The sequence below is a fragment of the Euprymna scolopes genome, chromosome 11 (assembly GCF_053919585.1).
Source record: "Euprymna scolopes isolate OS-2025 chromosome 11, ASM5391958v1, whole genome shotgun sequence".
In the NCBI taxonomy this organism is placed as follows: Eukaryota; Metazoa; Mollusca; class Cephalopoda; order Sepiida; family Sepiolidae; genus Euprymna; species Euprymna scolopes.
In genome coordinates this window covers 104671820-104696395 of record NC_136492.1, presented here as the reverse complement: position 1 = coordinate 104696395, position 24576 = coordinate 104671820, and the positions used below count along the sequence as shown (strand labels likewise).

The following is a 24576-nucleotide window of genomic DNA, read 5'->3' as shown; positions in this document are numbered from 1 at the left end:
AAAAAAAACGGCCGGGTAGCTGAAACAATAATGTAACTTAACAGAAAGATACGGTAATAAAAAATAAAACGCATATATATATATATATATATATATATATATATATATATATATATATATATATATATATATATATACAGGCTTGTGAAGATGTTGATCTTCTACTCGAAGATTTTGGGTCTTAAATTTCTGAAACTGTTAAAAATACATTTCATTTAAAAACAAAAGAATCCATCAATTATACATTACTCTGGTATAGTCCGTTTTATACATGCAATCTCCAAAAGAAATCCTTATCTTCAAAAAAAGATATCATACCTATGGAGAGTGTCCTACTGTTGGAAACTCGGAATCCGACTTTCCACGCTTTCCCTACAAAGAATGGCTTCAAAGATTAAAACTATTCTCTCTGGAGCAGTAAAGGATGCAAGAACACTTAATTCAGACGTACATTATCAACAGTAAAGTCTTCCAAGTACCTGCAAAAGATGAACCCTGTCGCTTATCTCGCAATAGAACAAAAGCAGCATGTTCTATATAACATATCTATCTGCCTATCTATTTATCTCTCTCTCTCTCTCTCTCTCCCTCTCTATATATATATATATATATAAATATATATATATATATATATATATATATATATATATATATATATATATATACCAAGATAAAGGGGTCCTGGATATGACCTTAAACTATATCCGATGGTGAGGGCCCCAGCTTGCAGGCCTTAGGGAGTGTGGAGCCACCCTTTAATTGCCATTGCTCCCAGGTCCACTCTGACTCGGAGTGGTAGCACCTGTTCGGGTCCCAACTATGGGTTAAATAGAATACGTCTTAAAAAACAAATATACTATATTAAAAAAATCGTTTTTCAAAATCACCAGATTCGGCATTAAATAACCTGAAAAGGGTTGATATGCCGTAAAACAAAACAACCAACACACCAACCAACCAAGATAAAGGTATTCAAGAGGAAGTACTCGTGAATGAAAACGAAGTTATCACCACTGCTCAATAAAATGAGCAAAATATAATATATTTATTTATATAGTGTAGCGACTATGTAATATTTGTCTATATAAATAAATATTATATTTATAATTCAAAGTGACTAAAAAACGATCTCCTATCGAATTGATGAGCGTATATATATATATATATATATATATATATATATATATATATATATATATATATATATATATAACCATAGACATAGATAACTATATATATATATATATATATATATATTTATTTTAAAAGATTGCAGCTTTTATGATAGAAGTTATCCTTCTACCTCTTCAAATATTCTATGTAATATTTTTGTAAAATATATAACCATATACATAGATAACTATATATATATATATATATATATATATATATATATATATATATATATATATATAGTAAGTTATAAAATATATATGGCAATTAAGCTACATAGAATATTCCGCGTTTCATCCACGCTAGGATTCATCAGGCATAAGCCTGATGAATCCTAGCGTGGATGAAACGTCATACTTAAAGTTTTCGTCATACTTAAAGTTTTCGAATAAAATTATACTTTCCTATATTAATTTATTAATTTCTGCGATTAAATTAAGTAATCATATATATATATATATATATATATATATATATATATATATATATATATATATATATATATATATAGAGAGAGAGAGAGAGAGAGAGAGAGAGAGAGAGGGGGGGGGAGGGATGGAGAGAGAATTATTTATTATAATAATTATTAAATACGTACAGACACTAGTGTTTCATCCTTTTGGGAATCATCAGTGCAGGGTGTCACAATTAACACCAGTCGATAGATTCGTACCCGACGACAGAAGCCATCCCTGGTTTCATTTACAAGGAGCTAATCCAATCGGCTACTGTTAACTGCAAGAAATGCTGTTGAATTCAAACATTTATTTTAAAAAATGCTTTTTAACATCTGTCAGAGTGATCCAATCATTATATGATGATCCGCGCATGAGTTAAATTGACTAACTTTTGCTCAATATAAAGTGCTCAACGATAAGAAACGAGTTTCTTTAAACAATACATTACAAAGAATGGCTTCAAAGATTAAAACTATTCTCTCTGGAGCAGTAAAGGATGCAAGAACACTTAATTCAGACGTACATTATCAACAGTAAAGTCTTCCAAGTACCTGCAAAAGATGAACCCTGTCGCTTATCTCGCAATAGAACAAAAGCAGCATGTTCTATATAACATATCTATCTACCTATCTATTTATCTCTCTCTCTCTCTCTCTCTCTCTCTCTCTCTCTATATATATATATATATATATATATATATATATATATATATATATATATATACCAAGATAAAGGGGTCCTGGATATGACCTTAAACTATATCCGATGGTGAGGGCCCCAGCTTGCAGGCCTTAGGGAGTGTGGAGCCACCCTTTAATTGCCATTGCTCCCAGGTCCACTCTGACTCGGAGTGGTAGCACCTGTTCGGGTCCCAACTATGGGTTAAATAGAATACGTCTTAAAAAACAAATATACTATATTAAAAAAATCGTTTTTCAAAATCACCAGATTCGGCATTAAATAACCTGAAAAGGGTTGATATGCCGTAAAACAAAACAACCAACACACCAACCAACCAGGATAAAGGTATTCAAGAGGGAGTACTCGTGAATGAAAACACCACTGCTCAATAAAATGAGCAAAATATAATATATTTATTTATATAGTGTAGCGACTATGTAATATTTGTCTATATAAATAAATATTATATTTATACTTACAAGTGACTAAAAAACGATCTCCTATCGAATTGGTGAGCGTATATATATATATATATATATATATATATATATATATATATATATATATATATATATATATATATATATATATATAACCATAGACATAGATAACTATATATATATATATATATATATATATATATATATATATATATATATATATATATATATACGCTCACCAATATATATATATATATATATATATATATATAACCATAGACATAGATAACTATATATATATATATATATATATATATATATATATATATATTTATTTTAAAAGATTGCAGCTTTTATGATAGAAGTTATCCTTCTACCTCTTCAAATATTCTATGTAATATTTTTGTAAAATATATAACCATATACATAGATAACTGACTAACTTTTGCTCAATATAAAGTGCTCAACGATAAGAAACGAGTTTCTTTAAAGGAGCGGACATCTCCCTCCCCCCCTCTCTCTCTCTCTCCATCTATCTATTAATGTTTCTATCTATCTATCTGTCTCTAACTCTGTCTGTCTGTCTGTCTGTGACTCTCTCTCTCTCTCTCTCTCTCTCTCTCTCTATATATATATATATATATATATATATATATATATATATATATGTTAAAATTGAAATTGCAAGCATGAAAAGTAATATAGTAAAGCTTAAACATGGAAAAGTAAAGGACTAGTTGTTAAGACTGGAAAAGAAAAGACAAGATATTCTAGTAAAAAATATAATAAATTTATAACTAAAAATATTGCAGCATTAAGAATTGATTATATAATGTTAAATTGAATTAAACAAAAATTAATGCTGCAATATTTTAAGTTATAAATCTATTGTATTTATACTGGAATATCTCGTCCTTTTCTTTTCCAGTTTTAACAACTAGTCCTTTATATTTCCATGTTTAAGCTTAACCATATTACTTTTCATGCTTGCATTTCTCTATTGTAATCCATGATTTTTCCAGGCTTCCAATAAATTCACTTGTTCTTTGTTTAATTTCAGTCTTATTTTTTTGCCCCCATAAACATAGCATACACGTATGAAATAACAATGTACGGCACTCGTCGGCTTTCAGTAAAATCGACCAATTATCTCCCTTTTATTCTTTCATTCTGTTTCACTTGTTACTTCTCTTTTTCGCAATATCAGTAAATTAGTAACAACACTAGTCGCTGAAGCGACATGGTTATTATGGAAACTAGTCATAAAATACGTCGCTCACCTCCTTCCGTCTTTTTACGATTTTGAACACCAGTAAATTCATCATAACTTTTGTTTTACTGAACGAAAATTGGGGAAAAAAATTTATTTCACAATATAGATGAGAAAGTGATATAGAAACTGTAATAGTTTGAAATTTGGTTGAAAAATGAGTGAGTGGTGAAGCTTTAAAGCTGTTCTAAATGATTAAAACTACCTCTTAACAATATGTTTAAACGCGTTAGTGTTTGAATGATATATATAAATCCCCGAAACAGTGTTTCATGGTAAACAACTGATGATCCCTTAAAAAATAAAAAAATTGGTATTATAGTAACTTCGAGAGAGTTCATGCAGTGATTGCAGGTGATTAAATGACTTACTGACTAGATGTTTTTTTTTCTTTTTTTTTAACGAATGATAAAAAGTAAATTTTTGTATGGTTTCAAATGTTAAAAACTTCAAAGACTATATATATATATATATATATATATATATATATATATATATATATATATATATATATATATGTGTGTGTGTGTGTGTGTGTGTGTGTGTGTGTGTGTGTGTGTGTGTGTGCTTATTAAAATGAAGACCGCTTCTGGCGAAAATTTGTCCATTTGTTTTAGATTTTTATATTGAGAAAATATATATATGACCTTATATTGTAATTTCTAATTCTTAGTTACATCCCGGAATCGCCTCGATGGTTGCTGAGTCAAGGACGTCATGATGAGGTTGAAGTTATTATGAAGAAAATTGCCGAAGGAAATAACAAAGTATTTTCACCAAAGATGTTGGATTCTCTAGATGCGAACGATAACGCAATTACAATTCCACTTTGGAAAATATTCACTTCCCGAAAATTGGCTCTGCAATCTTTGGTTGTCTTCTTTAATTGGTATGGTGCTTTCAATTGAATTCTTAGCAAGACACTGCAATCATTTAACTTATCGTGGTTTAAAACTCTTCTATTGGCGGGTGTAAATAGAATTTAACAAACAAATAAACACTATTGTAATTCTAGCAGGCTTTCCATATTGTCATCTAACCTGTTTGACGCTAGGAAACAAACTCCTCACACAAGTATTATAAAATATTTACTCGACAGTAATATGTCTTTAAAGTTAAGTGTAGGCTTGATTCGCAAGTACGTGTCGCGAGTAGATTGGTTTATATAGCACTTCTTTATGAAGTGAGACATAAAGTCAAGTGTTTTTTTTTTTATAAAAGTGTTTCTGTGGGACGAACTGCATTCGAATGTGATACACTCAGGTTTACTGTCCACGTCTTTAATCACTTAGTTATTGTCACTATCGCGAGTAAATTGTTAGATGTGACTGACATGCGATGACCTTTGTGTTCGGCTGTGACCTCCCGTGGAAAATAGATGCTCATTTATTAACGTATTAACGTGATATGCATACGGCATCATCACGCTGACACACCGGTTCTCGTTATATAACCGAGGTTCAGCAACGTTGAGCCTGGTCAATAGTAAATGGGTGACAATCTGGGAAAACCAGGTGCTGTAAATGCAATCCGCTTATGTCGATTTTGTTTTCAGTCGCCCTGGACTTTTCCTTATCATTAGAATCAGGCAGTATCAACTCGAAATAGGTGTGGTTATAGATTGCGCAATCCTTGCTTCACAATTACACACATAGGCACACTTATTAAGGGTATCTATTGTCTCTCAAAATTAAATGGCAGTCAAGAGGAAATGTGATGTAGAAATGACAGCGTGATATTTTGTATTATGCAACAAACATGGCTATTTAATAGCAAGATCTGAAAAGGCCGCGCAAAACATGGAACTTTTCTTTTAGTGAACATCGGATTCGTTATTTGATCTTCGGTCTGGTACCAAATGTAACATCCATTCTATCATATACCGAGGAATTCAAAAAATTTGTGCCATCTTGTTTTATTTTGTGCGGCTGTTTTTCGTTAATATTGTTTCAATAGCAGGCCGCTCGGCATTGTCTGATCGTAAAATACGCTTAAATATATTTTAATCCATGCAGATTTCGTATTTATATTTACAGAGCCAAATCCATATTTGATATTATATTGTACCTAATATATAATACTGATTTCCAAAGATTTTTTTTTAAAGTGACTTGCGTGCTATCAACTAAAATCGAAACCAAAATATAGCTATACAGCCTTATTCGTTATCCTCTGAGCCACCTTCTTTATATGGAGATTGTACAGAATGAAGATGTTTTCACTGATAAACAATCAATACATAAATTTTATTCTGTCACTTTCACTCATACTTTTGAATTTTGCTTGTTTCATGTTTAACACCTGCACATGTTTAACACCTACACATGTTTAACACCTACAAATGTTTAACACCTACACATGTTTAACACCTACACATCTGCTTTACTATTAGTATGGATGGTTATTTTGTGCAAGGATAAATATTCAAATATCCTGCCATATCTCACAACATATTTGTTGACTTATGGACGCTTAATAAAAAAGTATAACAATTTAAAACGTTTATTTTTTTATCGTATAATGTTTCTTACTGTATTTCCTATTTTGATTGAACTATAACGTTCAAACTTTATCAAACTTTCGATACGATCGCCATATTTTCTTTCTTTCTTTTTTTAAATGTTGCTTTTTTACAAGAATAAATATAACTAATAATTAAAAAAAAAATTTTTTAAATTCAATTTCACCCCAAACAAGGCACAGTGCCACTTTGAAGCAGGTGGCTACTATAAGGGACTTAATTTGCAGGGGCATTATGAAGGGAGATGAGCAGAAAACACTTGAACTTCTGCATATCAGTACAGTTGGGAAAGCAGAATCCCGGTAGGGAGTTCCAAAGACCTGCAGTTCTGGGGAAGAAACTATTGGAGTAAAAGGCTTTCTTGCACCTAGGGATCTCTACTGTAAAGGGATGAGACTTAGTAGCTTGTCGGGTTTGTCGGGGGTAGTTAATTATATTATAATATTAATATAAAATTTTGCAAATTAATTAAGGCTAGTTTTTATACAAAACTTGTTTTACTTTTTGTCGAGAAGAATATTATTCTTTAGAAAATGTCTTTATTTATACAATTGTTTCTGATCATTTCAAGACACTTTTTCCCCGATACTTAAGAAATTCAAGCTATGTTGCTAGAAGTGTCTTTTATGTCCTAGTAAATTGAATCCAGAAAATAATCAAAGCCATTTAACTTCAAAACTGTTCTTTTGCTCCATTTCCATTATTTAACGATTACCAAAGCAACGAAACGATTTTTGTTTGCATCATTCCATACACTAATCTACAAAGAAATAAAAATCAAACATTTTCAAAGAGCGAAAAATGTTATCTTTTTTTTGTAGTTGTTTTTTTTCTATAAGATACTATATACAAAATCAAATAAAATTGTTTTAACTGACGTTCTTTTTCAATCTTTTTCAATCTTTTTCAATCTTTATCTTACTTTTTGTTTTACGTTTTTAATTATTTCAGGCTATTAATTCAGTGGCTTCGTAAACAAGGTTTTGTTAAAAAAAATACATTTGTGAAGTACATATTTGCATGAGCAAAAGTATTTACAAATTAGATATAATCTATTTTAAAATCGGAAAAGATTTTCTATTCGCACCGTTTAAAAGCTTTCAAACTTTGAAAGTCTACGAAGTAATTCTTTGTTTTCCCAACTATTAACAAAAGCTTAAAATAAGTGACTTATTTACGAATAAATCAAAATGCATGTATTGTGTATTTAATTTCACAATTAAATTATTTAAAAAAAATGATTTTAAAAATTTTGTTTTATTTCACGCTATCGATATTTTTATTTCAATAAATATTGATGTTAAGAAAATATATTATGCGGTGATGTAATAAATATAAATACATCCTGGTTCTTCCTTTATACAAGGATACGATTGGTTGGTTAAGCCATAATTACTAACTGATAGAACCAGTCAGAAGTCAGACGTTGAAAGGTACGCAGAAAACCTCACACCAAAAAATACCATTTCCGACCACGAACATTCGTCTAGTAAGATTACTAGATTATTACTCTAACTATAGCTAAGACCACTCAACTTCTTCAAACGAATATATCACTTTCACAAAGCGTATCAATTTTATAATCGTAGTCTCAGGAAAGCACAAACACACATGAAGTGCTTCATGATTCTAGCAATATAATTATTATATTAAAATGTTAAATTTGCATATTGTTAGTTAAGTTTTACGGAACACATCTGTTGCCAAGATCGTTGGAAAAATAGTTGGGTTACTGTACCGCGCCAGTACAGCTCACACTGATGTAATCCTCTACATGTACAAAAGCCAAATACATCCTAAAATAGAGTACTGTTACCTTATCTGTGAAGGAGCTGCTAAAAGTATCCATTCCTGCCTCGACAGGATTCAAAACAGACTTCGAAATCTAGTGGGGGGATATCATATTCTCCTTGAGTGAGCTGCACTCTATGGTTCCCTCCTTTAATTCTTTCACGACAAACACCCGACAATCTGCAACAATTAGCAGCAGTTTTCCTGTACTCTTTATCTGTGCCTTAAACTAAACGAAAATTCCACGAACAATTTTTTTTTTTTTACTCCTAGAACTGATCCTTTGTTGATTACAATTCCACTAAGCTGGTTCCCGGCTGACTATTTTAAGGCCATTTTCAAGTCCAATGTGAACAGGTTCTTGAAGAGCCGTTCTCTAAAATAAATTTGACTTACCTTGAGAAGCGGTAACTTCATGATGTAATAAATAAATAAATAAATGCACATGAAATATAATGATTTAATTGAATAATTAATAAAATAAATTACATTGTAAGTAATTTGTCTTGCATTAACACGTTTAACGAATGATAGGAATTATTTGTAGTTTCGTTGTCAGATGTAAATAATTGCCTCGTTATTCACCACGTCTATTTAAAATTAATCACGTATTACATGGGAAATTTCGGGTATCTCAGCTAGTATTCAATATACTATAACATTTGTTTTACATAAGCGACAAAAATTCAACCAGAAAGATATATTTGAAAAAATTTTTTTTAGAACTTAATAGACTAAACTCTGACGAGCCTTTAGTATGATCCATATAAACTAGGATGGTATTGCGGGAATTGCACGGTTGTTTATCGACCGTCTTCTCTTTCTCTGATCGTTAAAAATAATTTCCAGCTAATTAGTTATTCTTTAAGTAAATAAAATAAATGCCAGTTTAAATTCGACGACAGTATTCTCGTTATGACGTCTTATTTGATCTTAGAATAATTTATTTTTAAATTATTAAAATCAAATTTTTGATACACAATGACATCTGCTATTCAACACCAACTAATATATTGGCGATCAGACAATCGCATTGTTTTTAAAGAAGATCAGCAATATATGTTCCGATGAGGGTACAAATCAAATACTAACGTCTCAAAAATTGTTCTTTTATTGTAGGTTTGTGGTCAGTATGGTATACTATGGATTATCGTTAAACAGTGTTAATCTTGGAGGCAATATATTCGTGAATTTCCTGTTGGTTGGGTTGGCTGAATTTCCTGCTTACATCATTTGTATATTAGTACTGGATAAAATCGGACGCAAACCATTGTATTGCACAAGTATGATCCTTAGTGGAGTCGCTTGTATCCTGACATTATTTAGTATGCTCTATTTGGATAAATGTAAGTATATTGATTGCTTTCCCCTATTTGCTTCTAAATAAATAATATTACCACTGATAAGGGGATTTTATGGGACTTGTCATTATATATATATATATATATATATATATATATATATATATATATATATGATGGCAACGTCTTGTTAGACGAGTGCCACTCCCCCAGGCACTTAAAGTCCATGAGGCCAAAAATGACTTCTATCGCTACAGGACCATTTTAATAGACAAATGCCTGAGGGAGTATCTGTACACAGATGATGTCACAGAATCTTAGCTTTGTACGACAGCTAAGTCTCTCTCTCGGTTCAAAATGTTGAGATCCAGCAACAAGCAAGAGCAAGATAGCCAGCAACAAGTGAAACTGCAGACCAGCTTAATGCAGGTACTGGTCTCCCGCTTTATGGTTTTTTAAATCAGAGATTTGCTTCTCCTAGAAAGGTTGCCTTCACCAAGTCTTACGGGAGACCTCTCCACCCCAACACACACATACATACACACAAACACCCACGGTGCTAGTTGGCCGTTGACCCCCAAAAAGGGTTCATTCGCCCTTTGGAAGGTCTTGTTTTTAATCCTTCAGGGAGACTAGCCACCCTCCTCACTAAACAAGTCTTGTGGGGGGACTAGTTCAGTCGCCGGTGACCCGACCATGAGGCAGGTAGTACTGGGTTACATGGTATCAGTAGCATATTGCATGACCTGACATAATATATATATATATATGTGTGTGTGTGTGTGTGTGTGTGTGGTCACATACTAAGTCAACACATTCACAAATAAAGGTGACTAATCACTATAAAAACAAAACAAACAAGATAAAGTAAAATTAGCCAAATTGTTGTTGAAGAGAAACTGCTATTGACTAATGGAAACATTATCCAATGAGAGGGAATAACAATGATTGGCAAGTTAGGTGGGCTAAGTACCACATGTATATATAAAAACATCTGGCAACACGAATTCCATGCATTTTAGCCTGACATCTCCCTACCGGAATGAAACATTGAATCCTACGTGTAACTTAATTGCTATAAATATATTTTCATAATTTAGTATATATATATTAAAAGATATGTTTGAAGGCTTAACAATGCAGAAAGCGAGACAATTTTTTAATACAGGATAGGTAAATTAATAATTGATAATATTAAGAAATTCAATAATTTTCAATTAAAATATTTTTATTGAAAATTTATTCAAATCTATTGAAAATATTTTAATTGAAAATTATGGAATTTGTAAATATTATCAGTTGTTGATTTACCTATCCTGCATTCAAAAATTGTCCTACTTTCATTATTAAGCCTTCAAAAACATATTTTAACCTACATACAATGATTTAAGCAAACTACATCATTTTCACACACACACACACATACATATATATATATATATATATATATATATATATATTGCTAGTAAATAATTCTAATACCACATGTATATTTATGTAAAATTCATATTATTTTATTTGTTGTATGCTGCGTCTTACACGTGTTTCGTTTAATGTTATAAATTGACCAAACAAATCATCAGAGACTCATGTAAACCCATAAGAAAAAATGCCGTTTTATTTATTTATTTATTTATTTTTTTGAAAACGACCAAAGGTGGCAAATGAAATAAAGTTTTTTAAAGTTACAAGAGTAAAATAATTTTTAAAAATCTTACTTATTATAAGTAATTTAGAGATCTTTAAAAGTAAAAAAGGCACTTTAAACACGGGTGCCATGAGGAAAAAATTATTACGTTCATGCCGCCATTTTTAAAAATTATATCCTTACTATATTTCTAAAATTTTACATAATTAATTTTAATCAAACGGGTTGGGAATTCAGTCAATAAACTATAAGTAATTCTATTCTTAAAATATTAATGATAAAAAACTTAAGTTTAATCATATTAAATATCACAATTAAAAGAGAAATTCGAAATTAAATAAGCCAGCAACAATTACAATGTATAAATAAATGTATAAATAAACTTTTACCATAGTGAGAATTTATCTTAAATAAAATAGAATAGCATTCGTTTCCTCGATATCTTTCTTGTTAGAATTCGTTCTAGAAAGATATCGAGTACTTACGGGAGGGCCATGTCAAGTTTATTATCAGACCTAAGTAGTAGTGTTTTTGTGGAACTAACTCGATTGTCAGTCCAGGTCGTTAACCACTTATCCCCAGGCACCCCCGCTGGTGTTGTTATTGTTTTTATTGTTTTTGTTTTATTATTATTATTATTATTATTATTATTATTATTATTATTATTATTATTATTTTCTAGCTTTGAGTGGAGTCGCCATTGCCCTCTCGACATTCGGTAAATTTAGCGTCGCAGCTTCGTTTGGAGTTATTTACATAATTTCCGGTGAACTTTTCCCGACCGTAGTGAGGAATGGCGCTGTTGGTCTGAGTTCTGCTTTCGCAAGGATTGGAGGAATGGTGGCACCTTATGTTGCTGAAGCTGTAAGTCAAACTTTTTTGTGTGTGCAGTAAATATAAAAAAAATCAATCTTTATCGCGAAAGACCAGCAGCAGATGGAACGATGTGAACATATGTATAAAAAGAAACGCTTCAACAAGGCTAGTCTAACACATTAAGAGAATGTGCTATTGTCGCTGCTGGTTTAATATTGTTAGACTAGACTATCCTCGAGGAGATTTAGCTAAACATGATTATATGGTATTATGGCCTTCCATAACTAAAGAAATCTTATTTTCATAAATACGAGGTGCCTATACTTTTGTTATATGTGCACTTCAATTGATATTATACACATGAAAATCTAGTCCCCTTCGAAGTAATCTCATCCGGCTGTAATGCACTTGTTATACCGTTGCAACAACTTCAAGAAGGCCTCATGGAAATCATGTTGTGTGAGCATGTCAATGATCCTCGTCACAGCCTTTTTCATTTTCTCAATTTTCTCATAACGACATTCTCTAAAGTTTTCCTTGACCTTGGAAATAACCAAAAGTCGCAGAAAGTAATGTTTAGACTATGATGAACTGCTTGATGCCCATCTTGGTCAAATAGTCTATGACAATGATGGAACACCCTTGGAACAAACTTCGCGCAAATCTTCCGTATCTTCAGTTCCTCGCATATAATTGTGTGCACAGTTCCGACACTGACGTCAAACTGTGCACTTATTGTCTCTATAGACACACACCGGCCTTATCCATGAAATTCTTTATTTGGCCAATCGACTCTGGTTCATCTCACACCTCTCATCATTCGTCGCAGTCTCCCTGCCTTTGTTAAATCGCTTATGCCACTCAAAAACTGATTCTTGGTTCATGCAAGATGGTTCCAAAGCAGTCTGAAGCATTCCATATGTTTCTTTGGCATTTTCCTCCAAGTTTTTTTTTTTTTACATGGGTGTCACCACTTATCAAGGCCCAGAGGCCACTCAAGGATAAGGGTTAATAGGTATACATTAGTCATTGTGATTTTAGCATAGTAAACAGTGGGAATTTTGTAACTTGGATTACTTAGGGGGACGATTCAATTAGAACTTGTTCACATTGGACTTTTTCTTTTTTTTTTTCATAGGTATCAACACATTATCAAGGCCAAGAGGCCACTCAAGGATAAGGGTTAAAGAGTGTACAGTAGAAATTGGACAATATAATAATCATTAGTAATGAAAATTTGTTAAATTTGATAACTTATATGGAACGGCTCATCAAGAACTTATTTACGTTAGACTTGAAGACAACCATATTGTAGTCAGCCGGAAAGCAGGAAAACGGAAGACAATTCCACAGGCGTGCAGCTCTAATAAAAAAGCTTTGTTCATGGAATCTACGTTTAGGTTTAGGCACAGATAAAGAGTGGGGGGAATTATTGATAGTGTTTACAGCTAGACGAGTGTTTCTTGTGAAAGTTTTGCGAGGGGGGACCATAGATTGAAGATCAGTCGAACACTTTCCATGAAAATAACGATACATCAGAGACAAACTCGCAACATCTCTTCTGTGAGATAGAGGTTGCAAGGAAGAGAAAAGGACATCTTCTACGAGGCTACGAAGTCTGTTTTGAACTCTATCTAGATTGCATTTTTGAAATTCATCAGCTTTGACAATCAATCTTTAGTAGAGTTTATTCCAATTCCTGCTATAGCTGTTCATTTGAATCTGAAATCATAAAAATTGGTGAGTCATCTCAATAGATGCATAGCTATAACATACTGGATTTTCAAAAGTCTACAACAATGTAAATGTCTGTACAAAAAGTCTGAAAACTTATTCAAGACACCTTGTACATTCTTCTTGTTGAAGGATATATGCGCGTGTTTTTAATCTCGTTTTTAAGTGTTTGGCTCACGATTAGGTTTATGCGTACTGAAACGGTTTAGGGATTTTAATCGTTACTGTTTGAAAAGTGTTTTTAATTTGAAGCTAATCATCGCAAGAATTATAACAAATAACATTATTTAACACATAAATGATATCGTAGCTTTTTAGAACTGATGATCGAAACCTCTTAATGGATTTGTAGCTTTGGCATGTTTGTATAAGTAAAGATATTAATGATATTAATGCACACACACACACACACACACACACACACACACACACACACACACACACACATATATATATATATATATATATATATATATATATATATATATATATACAAGCAGGGTGAGTGCCCGGTGTTGTCCGGTCGTAAAATACGCTTAAATATGATATTTTAATTTACACAGACTTCGTATTTATTATTAGAGTGCCAATTTTCTATCAATTATTTCATATTATATTGTACCCAATATATAGTTATGATTTCAAAAGTAAAAGAAAAATGTGATTTGAGTGCGATCAGCTAGAATCGAAACTTAAATCAACATTATCTTGTTCATTATTAGTATTTTTATTTTTATTTCTACTATGGTTGTCGTTGTCAGGAGTTGGTTCATTATTATTATTATTATTATTATTATTATTATTATTTCTACTAGTTACATATATGTTCTTTGTGTTAGTTTAATTTTTGTCATGATATCCATTTTTTAATTGTTTATTTTGTTGTTGTTTTCATTGCTTTTATTAAATATTTTGTTATTATGTGCTTTAATTATCATATCCTAATTTTCACAGCAGCTGTATGATAACTTAAGGTTATTTTCATTGAAAATGTTCTGTAAGGGATTGGTTACGGGGAAGTGCTTTTCGATGAGATCTAGAAATTTCTTGCTAAGTTTTGTTTTTAACATTTGATTGTATGGCGCCGTATACCAGATTATATTTCTTTTTCTTCAATTTTTAATTTTATTTTTATTGGTGTTTTGTGGCATATATTTGATATATTAACTCCGGACAACGACAACCATAGTAGAAATAAAAATAATGAACAAGATAAATGTAGCTGTAGATCCCGCACACTTTGCCCACTTCAAATTAAATGTCTAACCAAAAGCACAATACTTGCTAAAGAAAACCCAAATAACAAGAAATATTACGTAGGTATGACTTCCTTAGATTTCAAAACTCAATATTATTACCACAAAGGTACATTCAAAAATAAAAATAAAAACACCGAATGAAAACGACACTAGCAAACAAATATTGGGAACTGAAAGCAAGCGGACGTTCGCCGATAGTTGAATAGAAAATAGTAAGACAAGCAAACACATGTAGAGACCTAGACGATCAATGAAAATTATGCCTTCATGAAAAATTTGCTATCCTATACTTTAAAGAACCCCAACATCTATTACACTGTATAGGAAAGAAGTAGCGAAAACTATGTACACAGGATAAACTTTACTCTAGGATAGCGATACAAAATAATTTTTAAATTAACAATAACAATAGAAAATAAATAAATAAAATAAACATACATATAGATGAATTATGTATATACATGTATATATATGTATATATAAACTAACATAATATTATAAAATAATATATTTAACTACACCTAGGTTTAAACTAGGTCCAATCATAAGATATCTACGCTTCCCGCTAAAAAAGCACACACAAAGGATGTAGATCGGAGATTACACCGGCTGAAACATTGTAAGAATAACATCAAAGGTGAGAACACTAGTCCAAAAAATCCAAGTAATACAAATGTTGAATCCAAATTTCGAAAATTCTGAAATCAAATCCACCTTTATTTTCTTTTCCAATTCCAGTCGAATGTTTTACCAAATCCATACGACAAAGTTGTTCCTTCATTAATATTCGGTTCGTTCGCGATAATCGCCGGAATTTTGGCCCTGACTCTTCCCGAAACATTCAACAGACGATTGCCAGATAACATCTCTGAGACTTCATCAGAAAGGTAATTGATTATTTCTTCACGTTTATAGAACAGAAATGAAGATTAGATTTCTAATTTTTTTTTATATCTGTTATTTGTATTCATTTCAATCGATGTTTTTTCAACACAATAGTCACCCATATTATCAATTTCCTCAAGTCTAACCATAATCCCAAATACATCTCTATAATCAGTTTCTCCCACTGTAACACTAAGCCTTACCAATTACTATCATCAGCTTCGTCAACGTTTTAGTATAAAAATGATATTCTGGTATGTGACTCGCTGTTGGTAAAGAATCTTTTCTACTGTTTGACCTTTGATTCAAATGATTTTTGTACTGGTTCTTTACACTAGATAACTAATAATCATGTTATATAACAAGGATGGGCGAATCTTTGGAACAAAGTGTTTAATAGTTCCAAACATGTGCAGAAACTGCATTATGGTCAATGGCTAGAAATTGATATAGTAGAACCTGGAATAATGAAAAACTTTAAAATCTTAACCGATGTTTATGCAATGCGTTTCAATCACGAAACTGATTCAGCGCGACCACGTGTCTTACTATAAACGATGACATGCTATGCAATCGCCAGAGAATCCACAAAGCACAAAATAAATAACCGTATTGTAACAGAGTTTGGAGCCATTGGTACAGCGAATAACATGCATGCAAATTCACGTGGTTGATTCTAAGTATATCCACTTTAATTAGAATGAGATTATACTGGACCATAAAAGCTCCTATGTCACCATAAACTGCACGGGGGGGGGCGTAAAAGATGCGCAATATGTCCCATGATTGAAGAAACAGGAATACACACACACACACAAACACACACGCGCATATATATATATATATATATATATATATATATATCAGTACACACATATATATTTAATTATATATATATATATATATATATATATATATATATATATATATATATATATATATATATATATGCACAAGTATATGCTCACATATATACGTACATACATGCAGTCCTGGTCAAAATCATACGACCACTTAAGAAAGCAAGCGTTTACGCATATTATCGAATTTTTAATCAAACAAATGGTTGAAAGCATTGCCAAAAGGGAAAATAGGATGGAAAATAATGAAATCTGCTTCAGTCGAAACCTTAACCCTGATTTAATAGTTATTTTTTTAAAACAAACATCAATTATGCATCTTTGCTTCTAACGCATGTACATGACATGGATTTCTTTATTGGAAACTCGCACCGTCAATACATCTAACAGAGACATGAAACTTTCAGGTCATAAATGCATAACTTCAGTCATCATAACCATTCAATTTGCAACCCCTTCTTATCTATAAGGGCGGAATAAAAAATAAGAGTCATTACTATATAGATATGTATATATATATATATATATATACATATATACATACATATATATATATGTGTGTGTGTGTGTGTGTGTATAGGCATCATATATATTTATACATTTATATGTGCAGATACATGTATATATATTTATGCAGACACATTTATATCAGTGTGCGCATAAACTTATATATGTAGACACATTTATATTTGTACATGAGCAGGTATATGTATATATATGTGCGTAGATAAATGCATATATATATGTTTCTGTAAATACATATATATTCATACATAGGTATATGTGTGAACATATATATATACATATATATATATATATATACACATATATATTTATAAGTTTATATGTATACATATATATATATATATATATATATATATATATATATATATGTATACATATATACCGTATATTTCGGCGTATAAGACGACCCTTAAACTAAAAAAATCATCATTAAAAACCAATATTTCATAAAGTACCGGGTGTTGCAATGTCTAGCCAGGCTTAACAAACATGATTCGTGATTTAGAAGTCGTCCTGTACAACCGATATATGGTAAATGTATTAAAATTTGCTCCAATTTTGTACCCCGACTTATCTGACGTCGCCTTATACGCCGAAATATACGGTATATATATAGTTGTATTTGGATATACATGTGCATGTATATATGTCTATATATGTATGTGTATGTAAGTGTGTGTGTGTCTATGTGTGCAAGTATATATATATATATATATATATGCACTCATTGGTAACAGGAAAATAAAAAACATACACGCAGTTCTAAACATAATCTTCGTGTCTGTGAAAGTTATAAAATCACTTTAATGCACATTCCTCTTGAAGCAGAGGATTTCCGAAATTATATATTGAAGTTCTGACTTTTGTTGTTTCATATTAAACGGAAAGGGTTTTCTTTTTCAGAAAAGACGTATTAGAAAAAGATACTGCACCGTTTTATGGCAGTAACTCTGCGCGAATACCAGAACAAGAAGAGAAGATATTAAATCGCGAAGATATTTAAACTCAAATTGCAAATTGAAAATTCAAATTGAAAATTCAAATTGAAAATAAGGCACGTGGTGAGTAGTGGACGAAGGAAACGGCCGTAAGTTGTGTATTCTCTAGTGATGGGATGGGCGGCTAAAAATGGATCGTCGAAAACTGTCGCATGTCAGGAAATTGTTGGGGAATGCCGAATTTCATTTGCATCCTATTCAAACTCCGACTTTTTTCTTCATCCACTAAAGTGAAATCGCAAATCTGAATGGTTATCGACATCGATCGTGGAATCCGTTGATAAAGTTTAAAGTCTTTCTATAATTATTGATCGATTATTAATATTTTTGCTAATCTGAGATGATGATATTATAAGAAACAAACATATACCCTATAAACGGTATAACCACGTTAAGACACCGGTTTTATTAGATCACCAAAGTTAAGTAAGGTTGAACCTGGTCAGTACTAAAATGGGCAACCGTTTGGAAATTCCAGGTGATGTATGTGCTCTCTGCTTATCTCGGCATTGTTTCCAGTTGTCCTGGACTTCTACTTCTTCTCAAGCAGCGTCGATTCAGGAGAGGTGTGGGTGGAGTTGTGCAACCCTTGCCTCACAACCACTCTTACAGGCTGTATCCACTATCTTTCGAGACTGAACGGATGCGTAAAGGCGTATATCATGATGAGATAGCATATGCTACTTTACTTCCAAAGGTCGAAGCAATGCTGGGGGATTGTATTCTGACGACACAGCAGATACAAAAATACCCTCTCCAAACAAAAAGGATCGGTGAACTCTAGTAGGATGATATCATAAAACCGGTATTACATTAACCCCCATAATAATGAAGTAAGGATGACATGATTGGGAGGATGGTTTCATAATAACAGAACATATACTAAATAAACCACTAAATATATTGAGCATTGACATCTGAAATAGTATAGTTAACTAAACTGAGCATTAAAAAATAATATAATATAACAATAGGCGTAATAGTATTGTTTCGGCTTCAGACAGATACCAAATCCTTATTAGTAATAGATTCTTTCAAAGTAAAACAAGAATAACGTTTCGAAATGTAGGCATAGTTATATACTTAATTGAATAAATGAAAAAAAAAACATAGTATACTTAATTGAATAAATGAAAAAATATTACCAAACGTTGTAAAAACGATATCACCATAAAAGTCACGGCAAATAGACAAAACAAGTATTGATATACCATAAAATGGACAACCTAAGTTTTCGATATCTTATACAGATTATGTCTTACTCCAAATAATACATTTTCATTTTAGAAGGCAGATTTCGATAAGGCAGATTTCCAAATTTTAATTTACCAATTCTTTTCGAATAATGTAATATCTTTTGGGGGTGAAATAACCAAATTTGCTGAAATTACTGCAAACATATATGTGCAAACACATATTATAGTATATAATATTGAAAGATTAAACTGGACGAACTAAACTGGTAAAACTATACAAGGACACTTTTTGAATCTGTCTGATAAACTATTTAAGAGAACTAGTCAATAAGACTATATATATATATATATATATATATATATATATATATATATGTGTGTGTGTGTGTGTGTGTGTGTGTGTGTTGAGTAAAACGATTCATAATTTTGAATTAAAAATCAGTTACAAAAGAGAAAAACAAACAAAATCAACTAGATTGTACGATCGTTTCACAAACGATGTTCATTTTATTTTACTTGACAAAAAGTATTTACAGTTATTTTGACAAAAGTTTTGTCCTTTTAAAAAAACAAATCTCCTCATCAGCAAAAATGGGGGGGGCAGTTAAAGACACCAAAATGAAAGTAGCATTTTAGTCGTGAGTAAGGCAGGTATTCTTTTTTATCTCCATTATAAAATCTATTTCAATTACTCTGCTCTTTAGACTCTAGGTCTAATTCCCTCTAAAAAATAATATATATATATATATATATATATATATATATATATATATATATATATATATATATATAGACAGACAGATTGTTTCGCAGTATCAAATCACTTCGGTGCGGCTAGACTAGCAAGTGCTTCAAGCTAGGATCGAAACTTCTAACCGCTGCGCTATGTTGGCTGTTGCCAAATAAGTAGGTGATATTACAATGATCACATTGTCCAAATGCCTTAAGCTTCACTTGTTTACATAAAGAAAATTGAATTATACGCTAGTGGCAGTTTGTTATCTCACTCACCAATACTTTCAACCCAAGAACTGAGCATTTATATTACACCACTGATAGTTTCGCAGTATTATAGCGCTTCAGTGCCGCTAGACTAGTTACTGCCTCAAGCTCAAAAGCTCAACTGTCTAGACGACGGCCGGCGCTTTTAACAATTACATATATATATATATATATATGACTACTTCATTTACTCACATAAAATTAATATACGAAAGTATAGATTTATGCGTAAACTTTAAGTATTTGCTTCAAAAGGGCTCAATACGTTGGTAGAGCTAGTTAGTAATTTATTAAATATATATGGAGATTAAGCTACACTAAATATTTGGCGTTTCATCCACTCTAGGATTCCTCAGGCTTATGTTATCTGTTTCACTGAGGAATCCTAGAGTGGATGAAACGCCGAATATTCAGTGTAGCTTAAGCTTTATCGCCATATATATTTTATAAATTACTATATATATTCATACTAGGGAAATTCAATAGCTTGACAGTGTAAGGCTTGAGCTATAATAAAAAATATTTTGATATTATATAAACCACATAAAATGTAAGTGACAAAATTCTCCAAAATTCAACAAAAACATTTTTGCTGCATACAATTGTTTCAGCCTGCCACCAAGTTATATGCAATGTTCAAAAGTGTAAGGCATTTATTTTTTTTGATGAGCTTAGACAGACGGAAACAAACTGTGTTACATTCCGCATTAATTTCTTTATACAGGCTGCCCCCCCCCAAAACGGGCCCCAACTCTTAGGCCATGTTGCTTAGTGTTTTGTCCGAATGAAATGAAACTTTGGTCATAACTAGTTTATTATATTCAAAACATCACATCAAAACACTAGGGTCTTTGGCCTTTTTTTTTCTCCGTTCTTCAGCATATGTTCTATTTTGGGGGGGGGGGTCACCCTGTATATATATATATATATATATATATATATATATATATATATATATATATATATATATATATATATATATATATAGGGTGACCCCAAAAAACAAAAGCTAAATGGAACCTGTATATATATATATATATATATATATATATATATATATATATATATATATATATATATATATATATATATATATATGGTTAGTTCAATAAGTATGACAGTATCAAAAGGAGATTATATAGTACCGATGTTTTATTAAAAATTAAAACGTTACAAATATCAAAGTCCAATAAATGCTCAATAGTATACACTTAATGTTAAACAAAGCATTAAACGTCTAGTGAATGACAACACAAGGGTAATAATGTTTCATCTGGCCATTTATGCGGTGTCTAATCGAAATATGATGGCATCTGTGAAGCTATTCATTGTATGATTTTATACTTAACATTATTAAGCACACATTGTTTATTAGGCACCATCGCAATATACTCCGAAGAATCTCTATATATGAATGTTTGCGCGCGAGACTTACATTTATCTGTTTCACTTTATTTCAGTTTCATTGAAACGTTTTGCATTTTATTTGCCTGAAAATATCACAGCATGACTCTTCTCTTCTGATATTGTCTTCTTTCCTGACTCGGAAAAGGCTGAACACTTTTTCTTTCTTTTCATGACTCTTTTTGTTGTTATATGCATTTCAGAAGTCCCTTTTTATTCTCATCCGCATTAATTTGCTTTTATCGGCTTTAAAAAGTCCAATTTACAATGGAATACAATGCACGCACTTTGTACCGTCGGCTTCACTTGAAAACACTTCGCATTGATGACAGTCGTTTCGTGCACAATTTTAGATAATATTTTAGTGTGAATTGTTCAAGGACACTTCTGCATTGCACAGATCTAATGACTTTCAACTAAAAACATTAGAGTCATATTTGATTACATCTGTCTTTTTTGTGAGTTTCCTTACGAAGATATTAAACATATCTTGATTGCAGTCGTTTGTTAACCTATGTAATTATTTAAAGAGCTTAATTTGCTCTTTTGAATTTTTGTTCTGTTAATTCATAGTTTATTGTCCGATCATAAAATACGCGTAAATATTGTATTTTAATTAATGCAGCATTCTTATTTATTATAAATAGAAATATGGTAGGTATTAAACTTAACGTTAAATTCTTTTTTTAAAAAAAAGCGGAAAGAAACTGAGACATGTGCATGCGATTCTTTTAGAAAGTCTAAACAGTTCAATTTTTGTTAGTAAAAAAATACTTTAACAAAACCAAAACCTAATGATAGTGAGTCAAGTACGATAACCATTAGGCCAGCTTGACACGTTTAAAATGTGTTTCAAACCTACTTATTCTTAATATAAGAAAGCTGTCGTGTGAGTCATTCACGCATGCGCATTCGTGAAACAATTAACAAATAGATAAAAATCTGATGACTTCCACGTACCGATTTTTCAATTCTGACCTCTTTGTAGCAGTTTTTTTCCGGATAAACATCGACTAAATTCCACATATCTGAATACCCTATATACCAAAATTCAAGTCTGGAGATCCAATATTCGTTGAGTATATAGGTTGAAAAGTGTTCTCTCACACACACATTCTCACTTTTATATATATACTAGTAGGCCGCCCGGCGTTGCCCGGTCGTAAAATACGCATAAATATTATATTTCAATTCATACAGCAACTGAGACATGTGCATGAGAGCATTGTTTTATTTTTTCTAAACAGTCCACTTCTTGTAAGTCAAAAAATACATGAGCTAAGATCGAAACTAACACCTAAAGACAGTGAGTCAAGTACGATAACCATTAGGCCAGCTTGACAAGTAAAAAAGTGTTTTCAAACCTGCTTATTCTTAACAAGGAATCTTTCATGTGAATCATTCACGTGTGCGCATCCGTGAAACAGCTGAAAAACAGATAAAAGCCCAAGGACATCCCCCCACATACCAATTTTTCAATGTTGACCACTTAGTAGCACGTTTTTCCGGATGAGAACCGATTAAAAATTTTCACATGCCTGAATACCACATACATCAACTTTCAAGTCTGTAGATAAAAATTTCGTGTAGCATATAAGTTGAGAAGTGTCCTCACACACATTCTTACTTTTATAGATTAGGCATTTGATACCAGGCAAATTCAATTAAATTTATTTTTTGTTGAGTGCATATGTCTTCTTTTTTTTCAAATTTAAATGACAAATTAACTTTGTTTCTTCTTTTTTTTTCAGTGGTAATTATATGAGTGAATGCGAGAAACCATTTCACGATGTAGAATTTAACGAATTAAACCCTTATAAACCGGTGGGAAAGACAGACGAAAGCGAATAACCTATCATTGATCGACTCAACAATTTCCCGATCATTCTCCACAAAACCAATTGTTCACCGTCTTTAATAGTTTCCGATCTACGCAAGCGGGATCATTATGCGAGAAAGGATACTCATACGAAATGAAACGAATTCTGCCAAGCATTTGATTTCATTTTTGTTTTTATTTAAAACTTTCTATCGATAAACAACGACGAAAAAAAACAAAAAAAAAAAAAAACACAAAAAAACAAAAAACAAAAAAAACACAAAACAACGAAATTCTAATAAGAAAATAATGTTGACTATTTTATACAACACAACGAAAACGCATTTCCAAAGTCACATATTTCACCGATCCTTGTGGTTGAGTGATATATTGTCCTGTTAACAACCGCATCGAATGGTCTGTACAGAATATGCCAAATGTAAATTTATAAAAGTACTAAAGTCTAAAGGGTCCACTGGTTACCATACGCAAAACTATGGCGTTTGACAGCAATTATACAATTATTACATTTCCTGTTTAGTGTCTTCGGCAATGTTCGGTATTTCTGGCGTCAAACAATCAGCTTTTTTTTCATTTCGATGGCGGAAGGCGATGAAGTGATGATAAAAATATAAATCCTATACAGAAACGATAATAAACAAATCTATGGCAACTAATAAACAAAGTGCAACAAACTATGTAAAAATACAGAAGATTATTGCTTCTATAAATCGGCTGGATGTTTGTTCAAGGTGACTTTAAACCTGGATGTGCTAGACCGTCACTATCTCTAGT

General features: G+C 31.5%; 1 protein-coding gene across 2 annotated transcripts in view; it reads left to right on the top strand.

The window, feature by feature from the left end:
- The window catches only part of LOC145288029 (organic cation transporter protein-like), a 108523-nt gene extending 84457 nt beyond the window's left edge, over nucleotides 1–24066 (top strand). Inside the window, exons 6-11 of one of the 2 annotated variants that reach the window (XR_013869253.1) lie at nucleotides 4696–4911; nucleotides 9454–9680; nucleotides 11966–12147; nucleotides 15831–15979; nucleotides 18266–18423; nucleotides 23714–24066. Coding sequence is in view for 1 of the 2 variants with exons in the window: in XM_080136040.1 (XP_079992166.1) it covers nucleotides 4696–4911; nucleotides 9454–9680; nucleotides 11966–12147; nucleotides 15831–15979; nucleotides 23714–23813 (874 nt within the window). In the remaining variant the exon portion in view is untranslated. The remainder of the gene's footprint in view (nucleotides 1–4695; nucleotides 4912–9453; nucleotides 9681–11965; nucleotides 12148–15830; nucleotides 15980–18265; nucleotides 18424–23713) is intronic. The other variant, XM_080136040.1, reaches the window with a different exon arrangement.
- The last annotated feature ends 510 nt before the right edge of the window (nucleotides 24067–24576 follow it).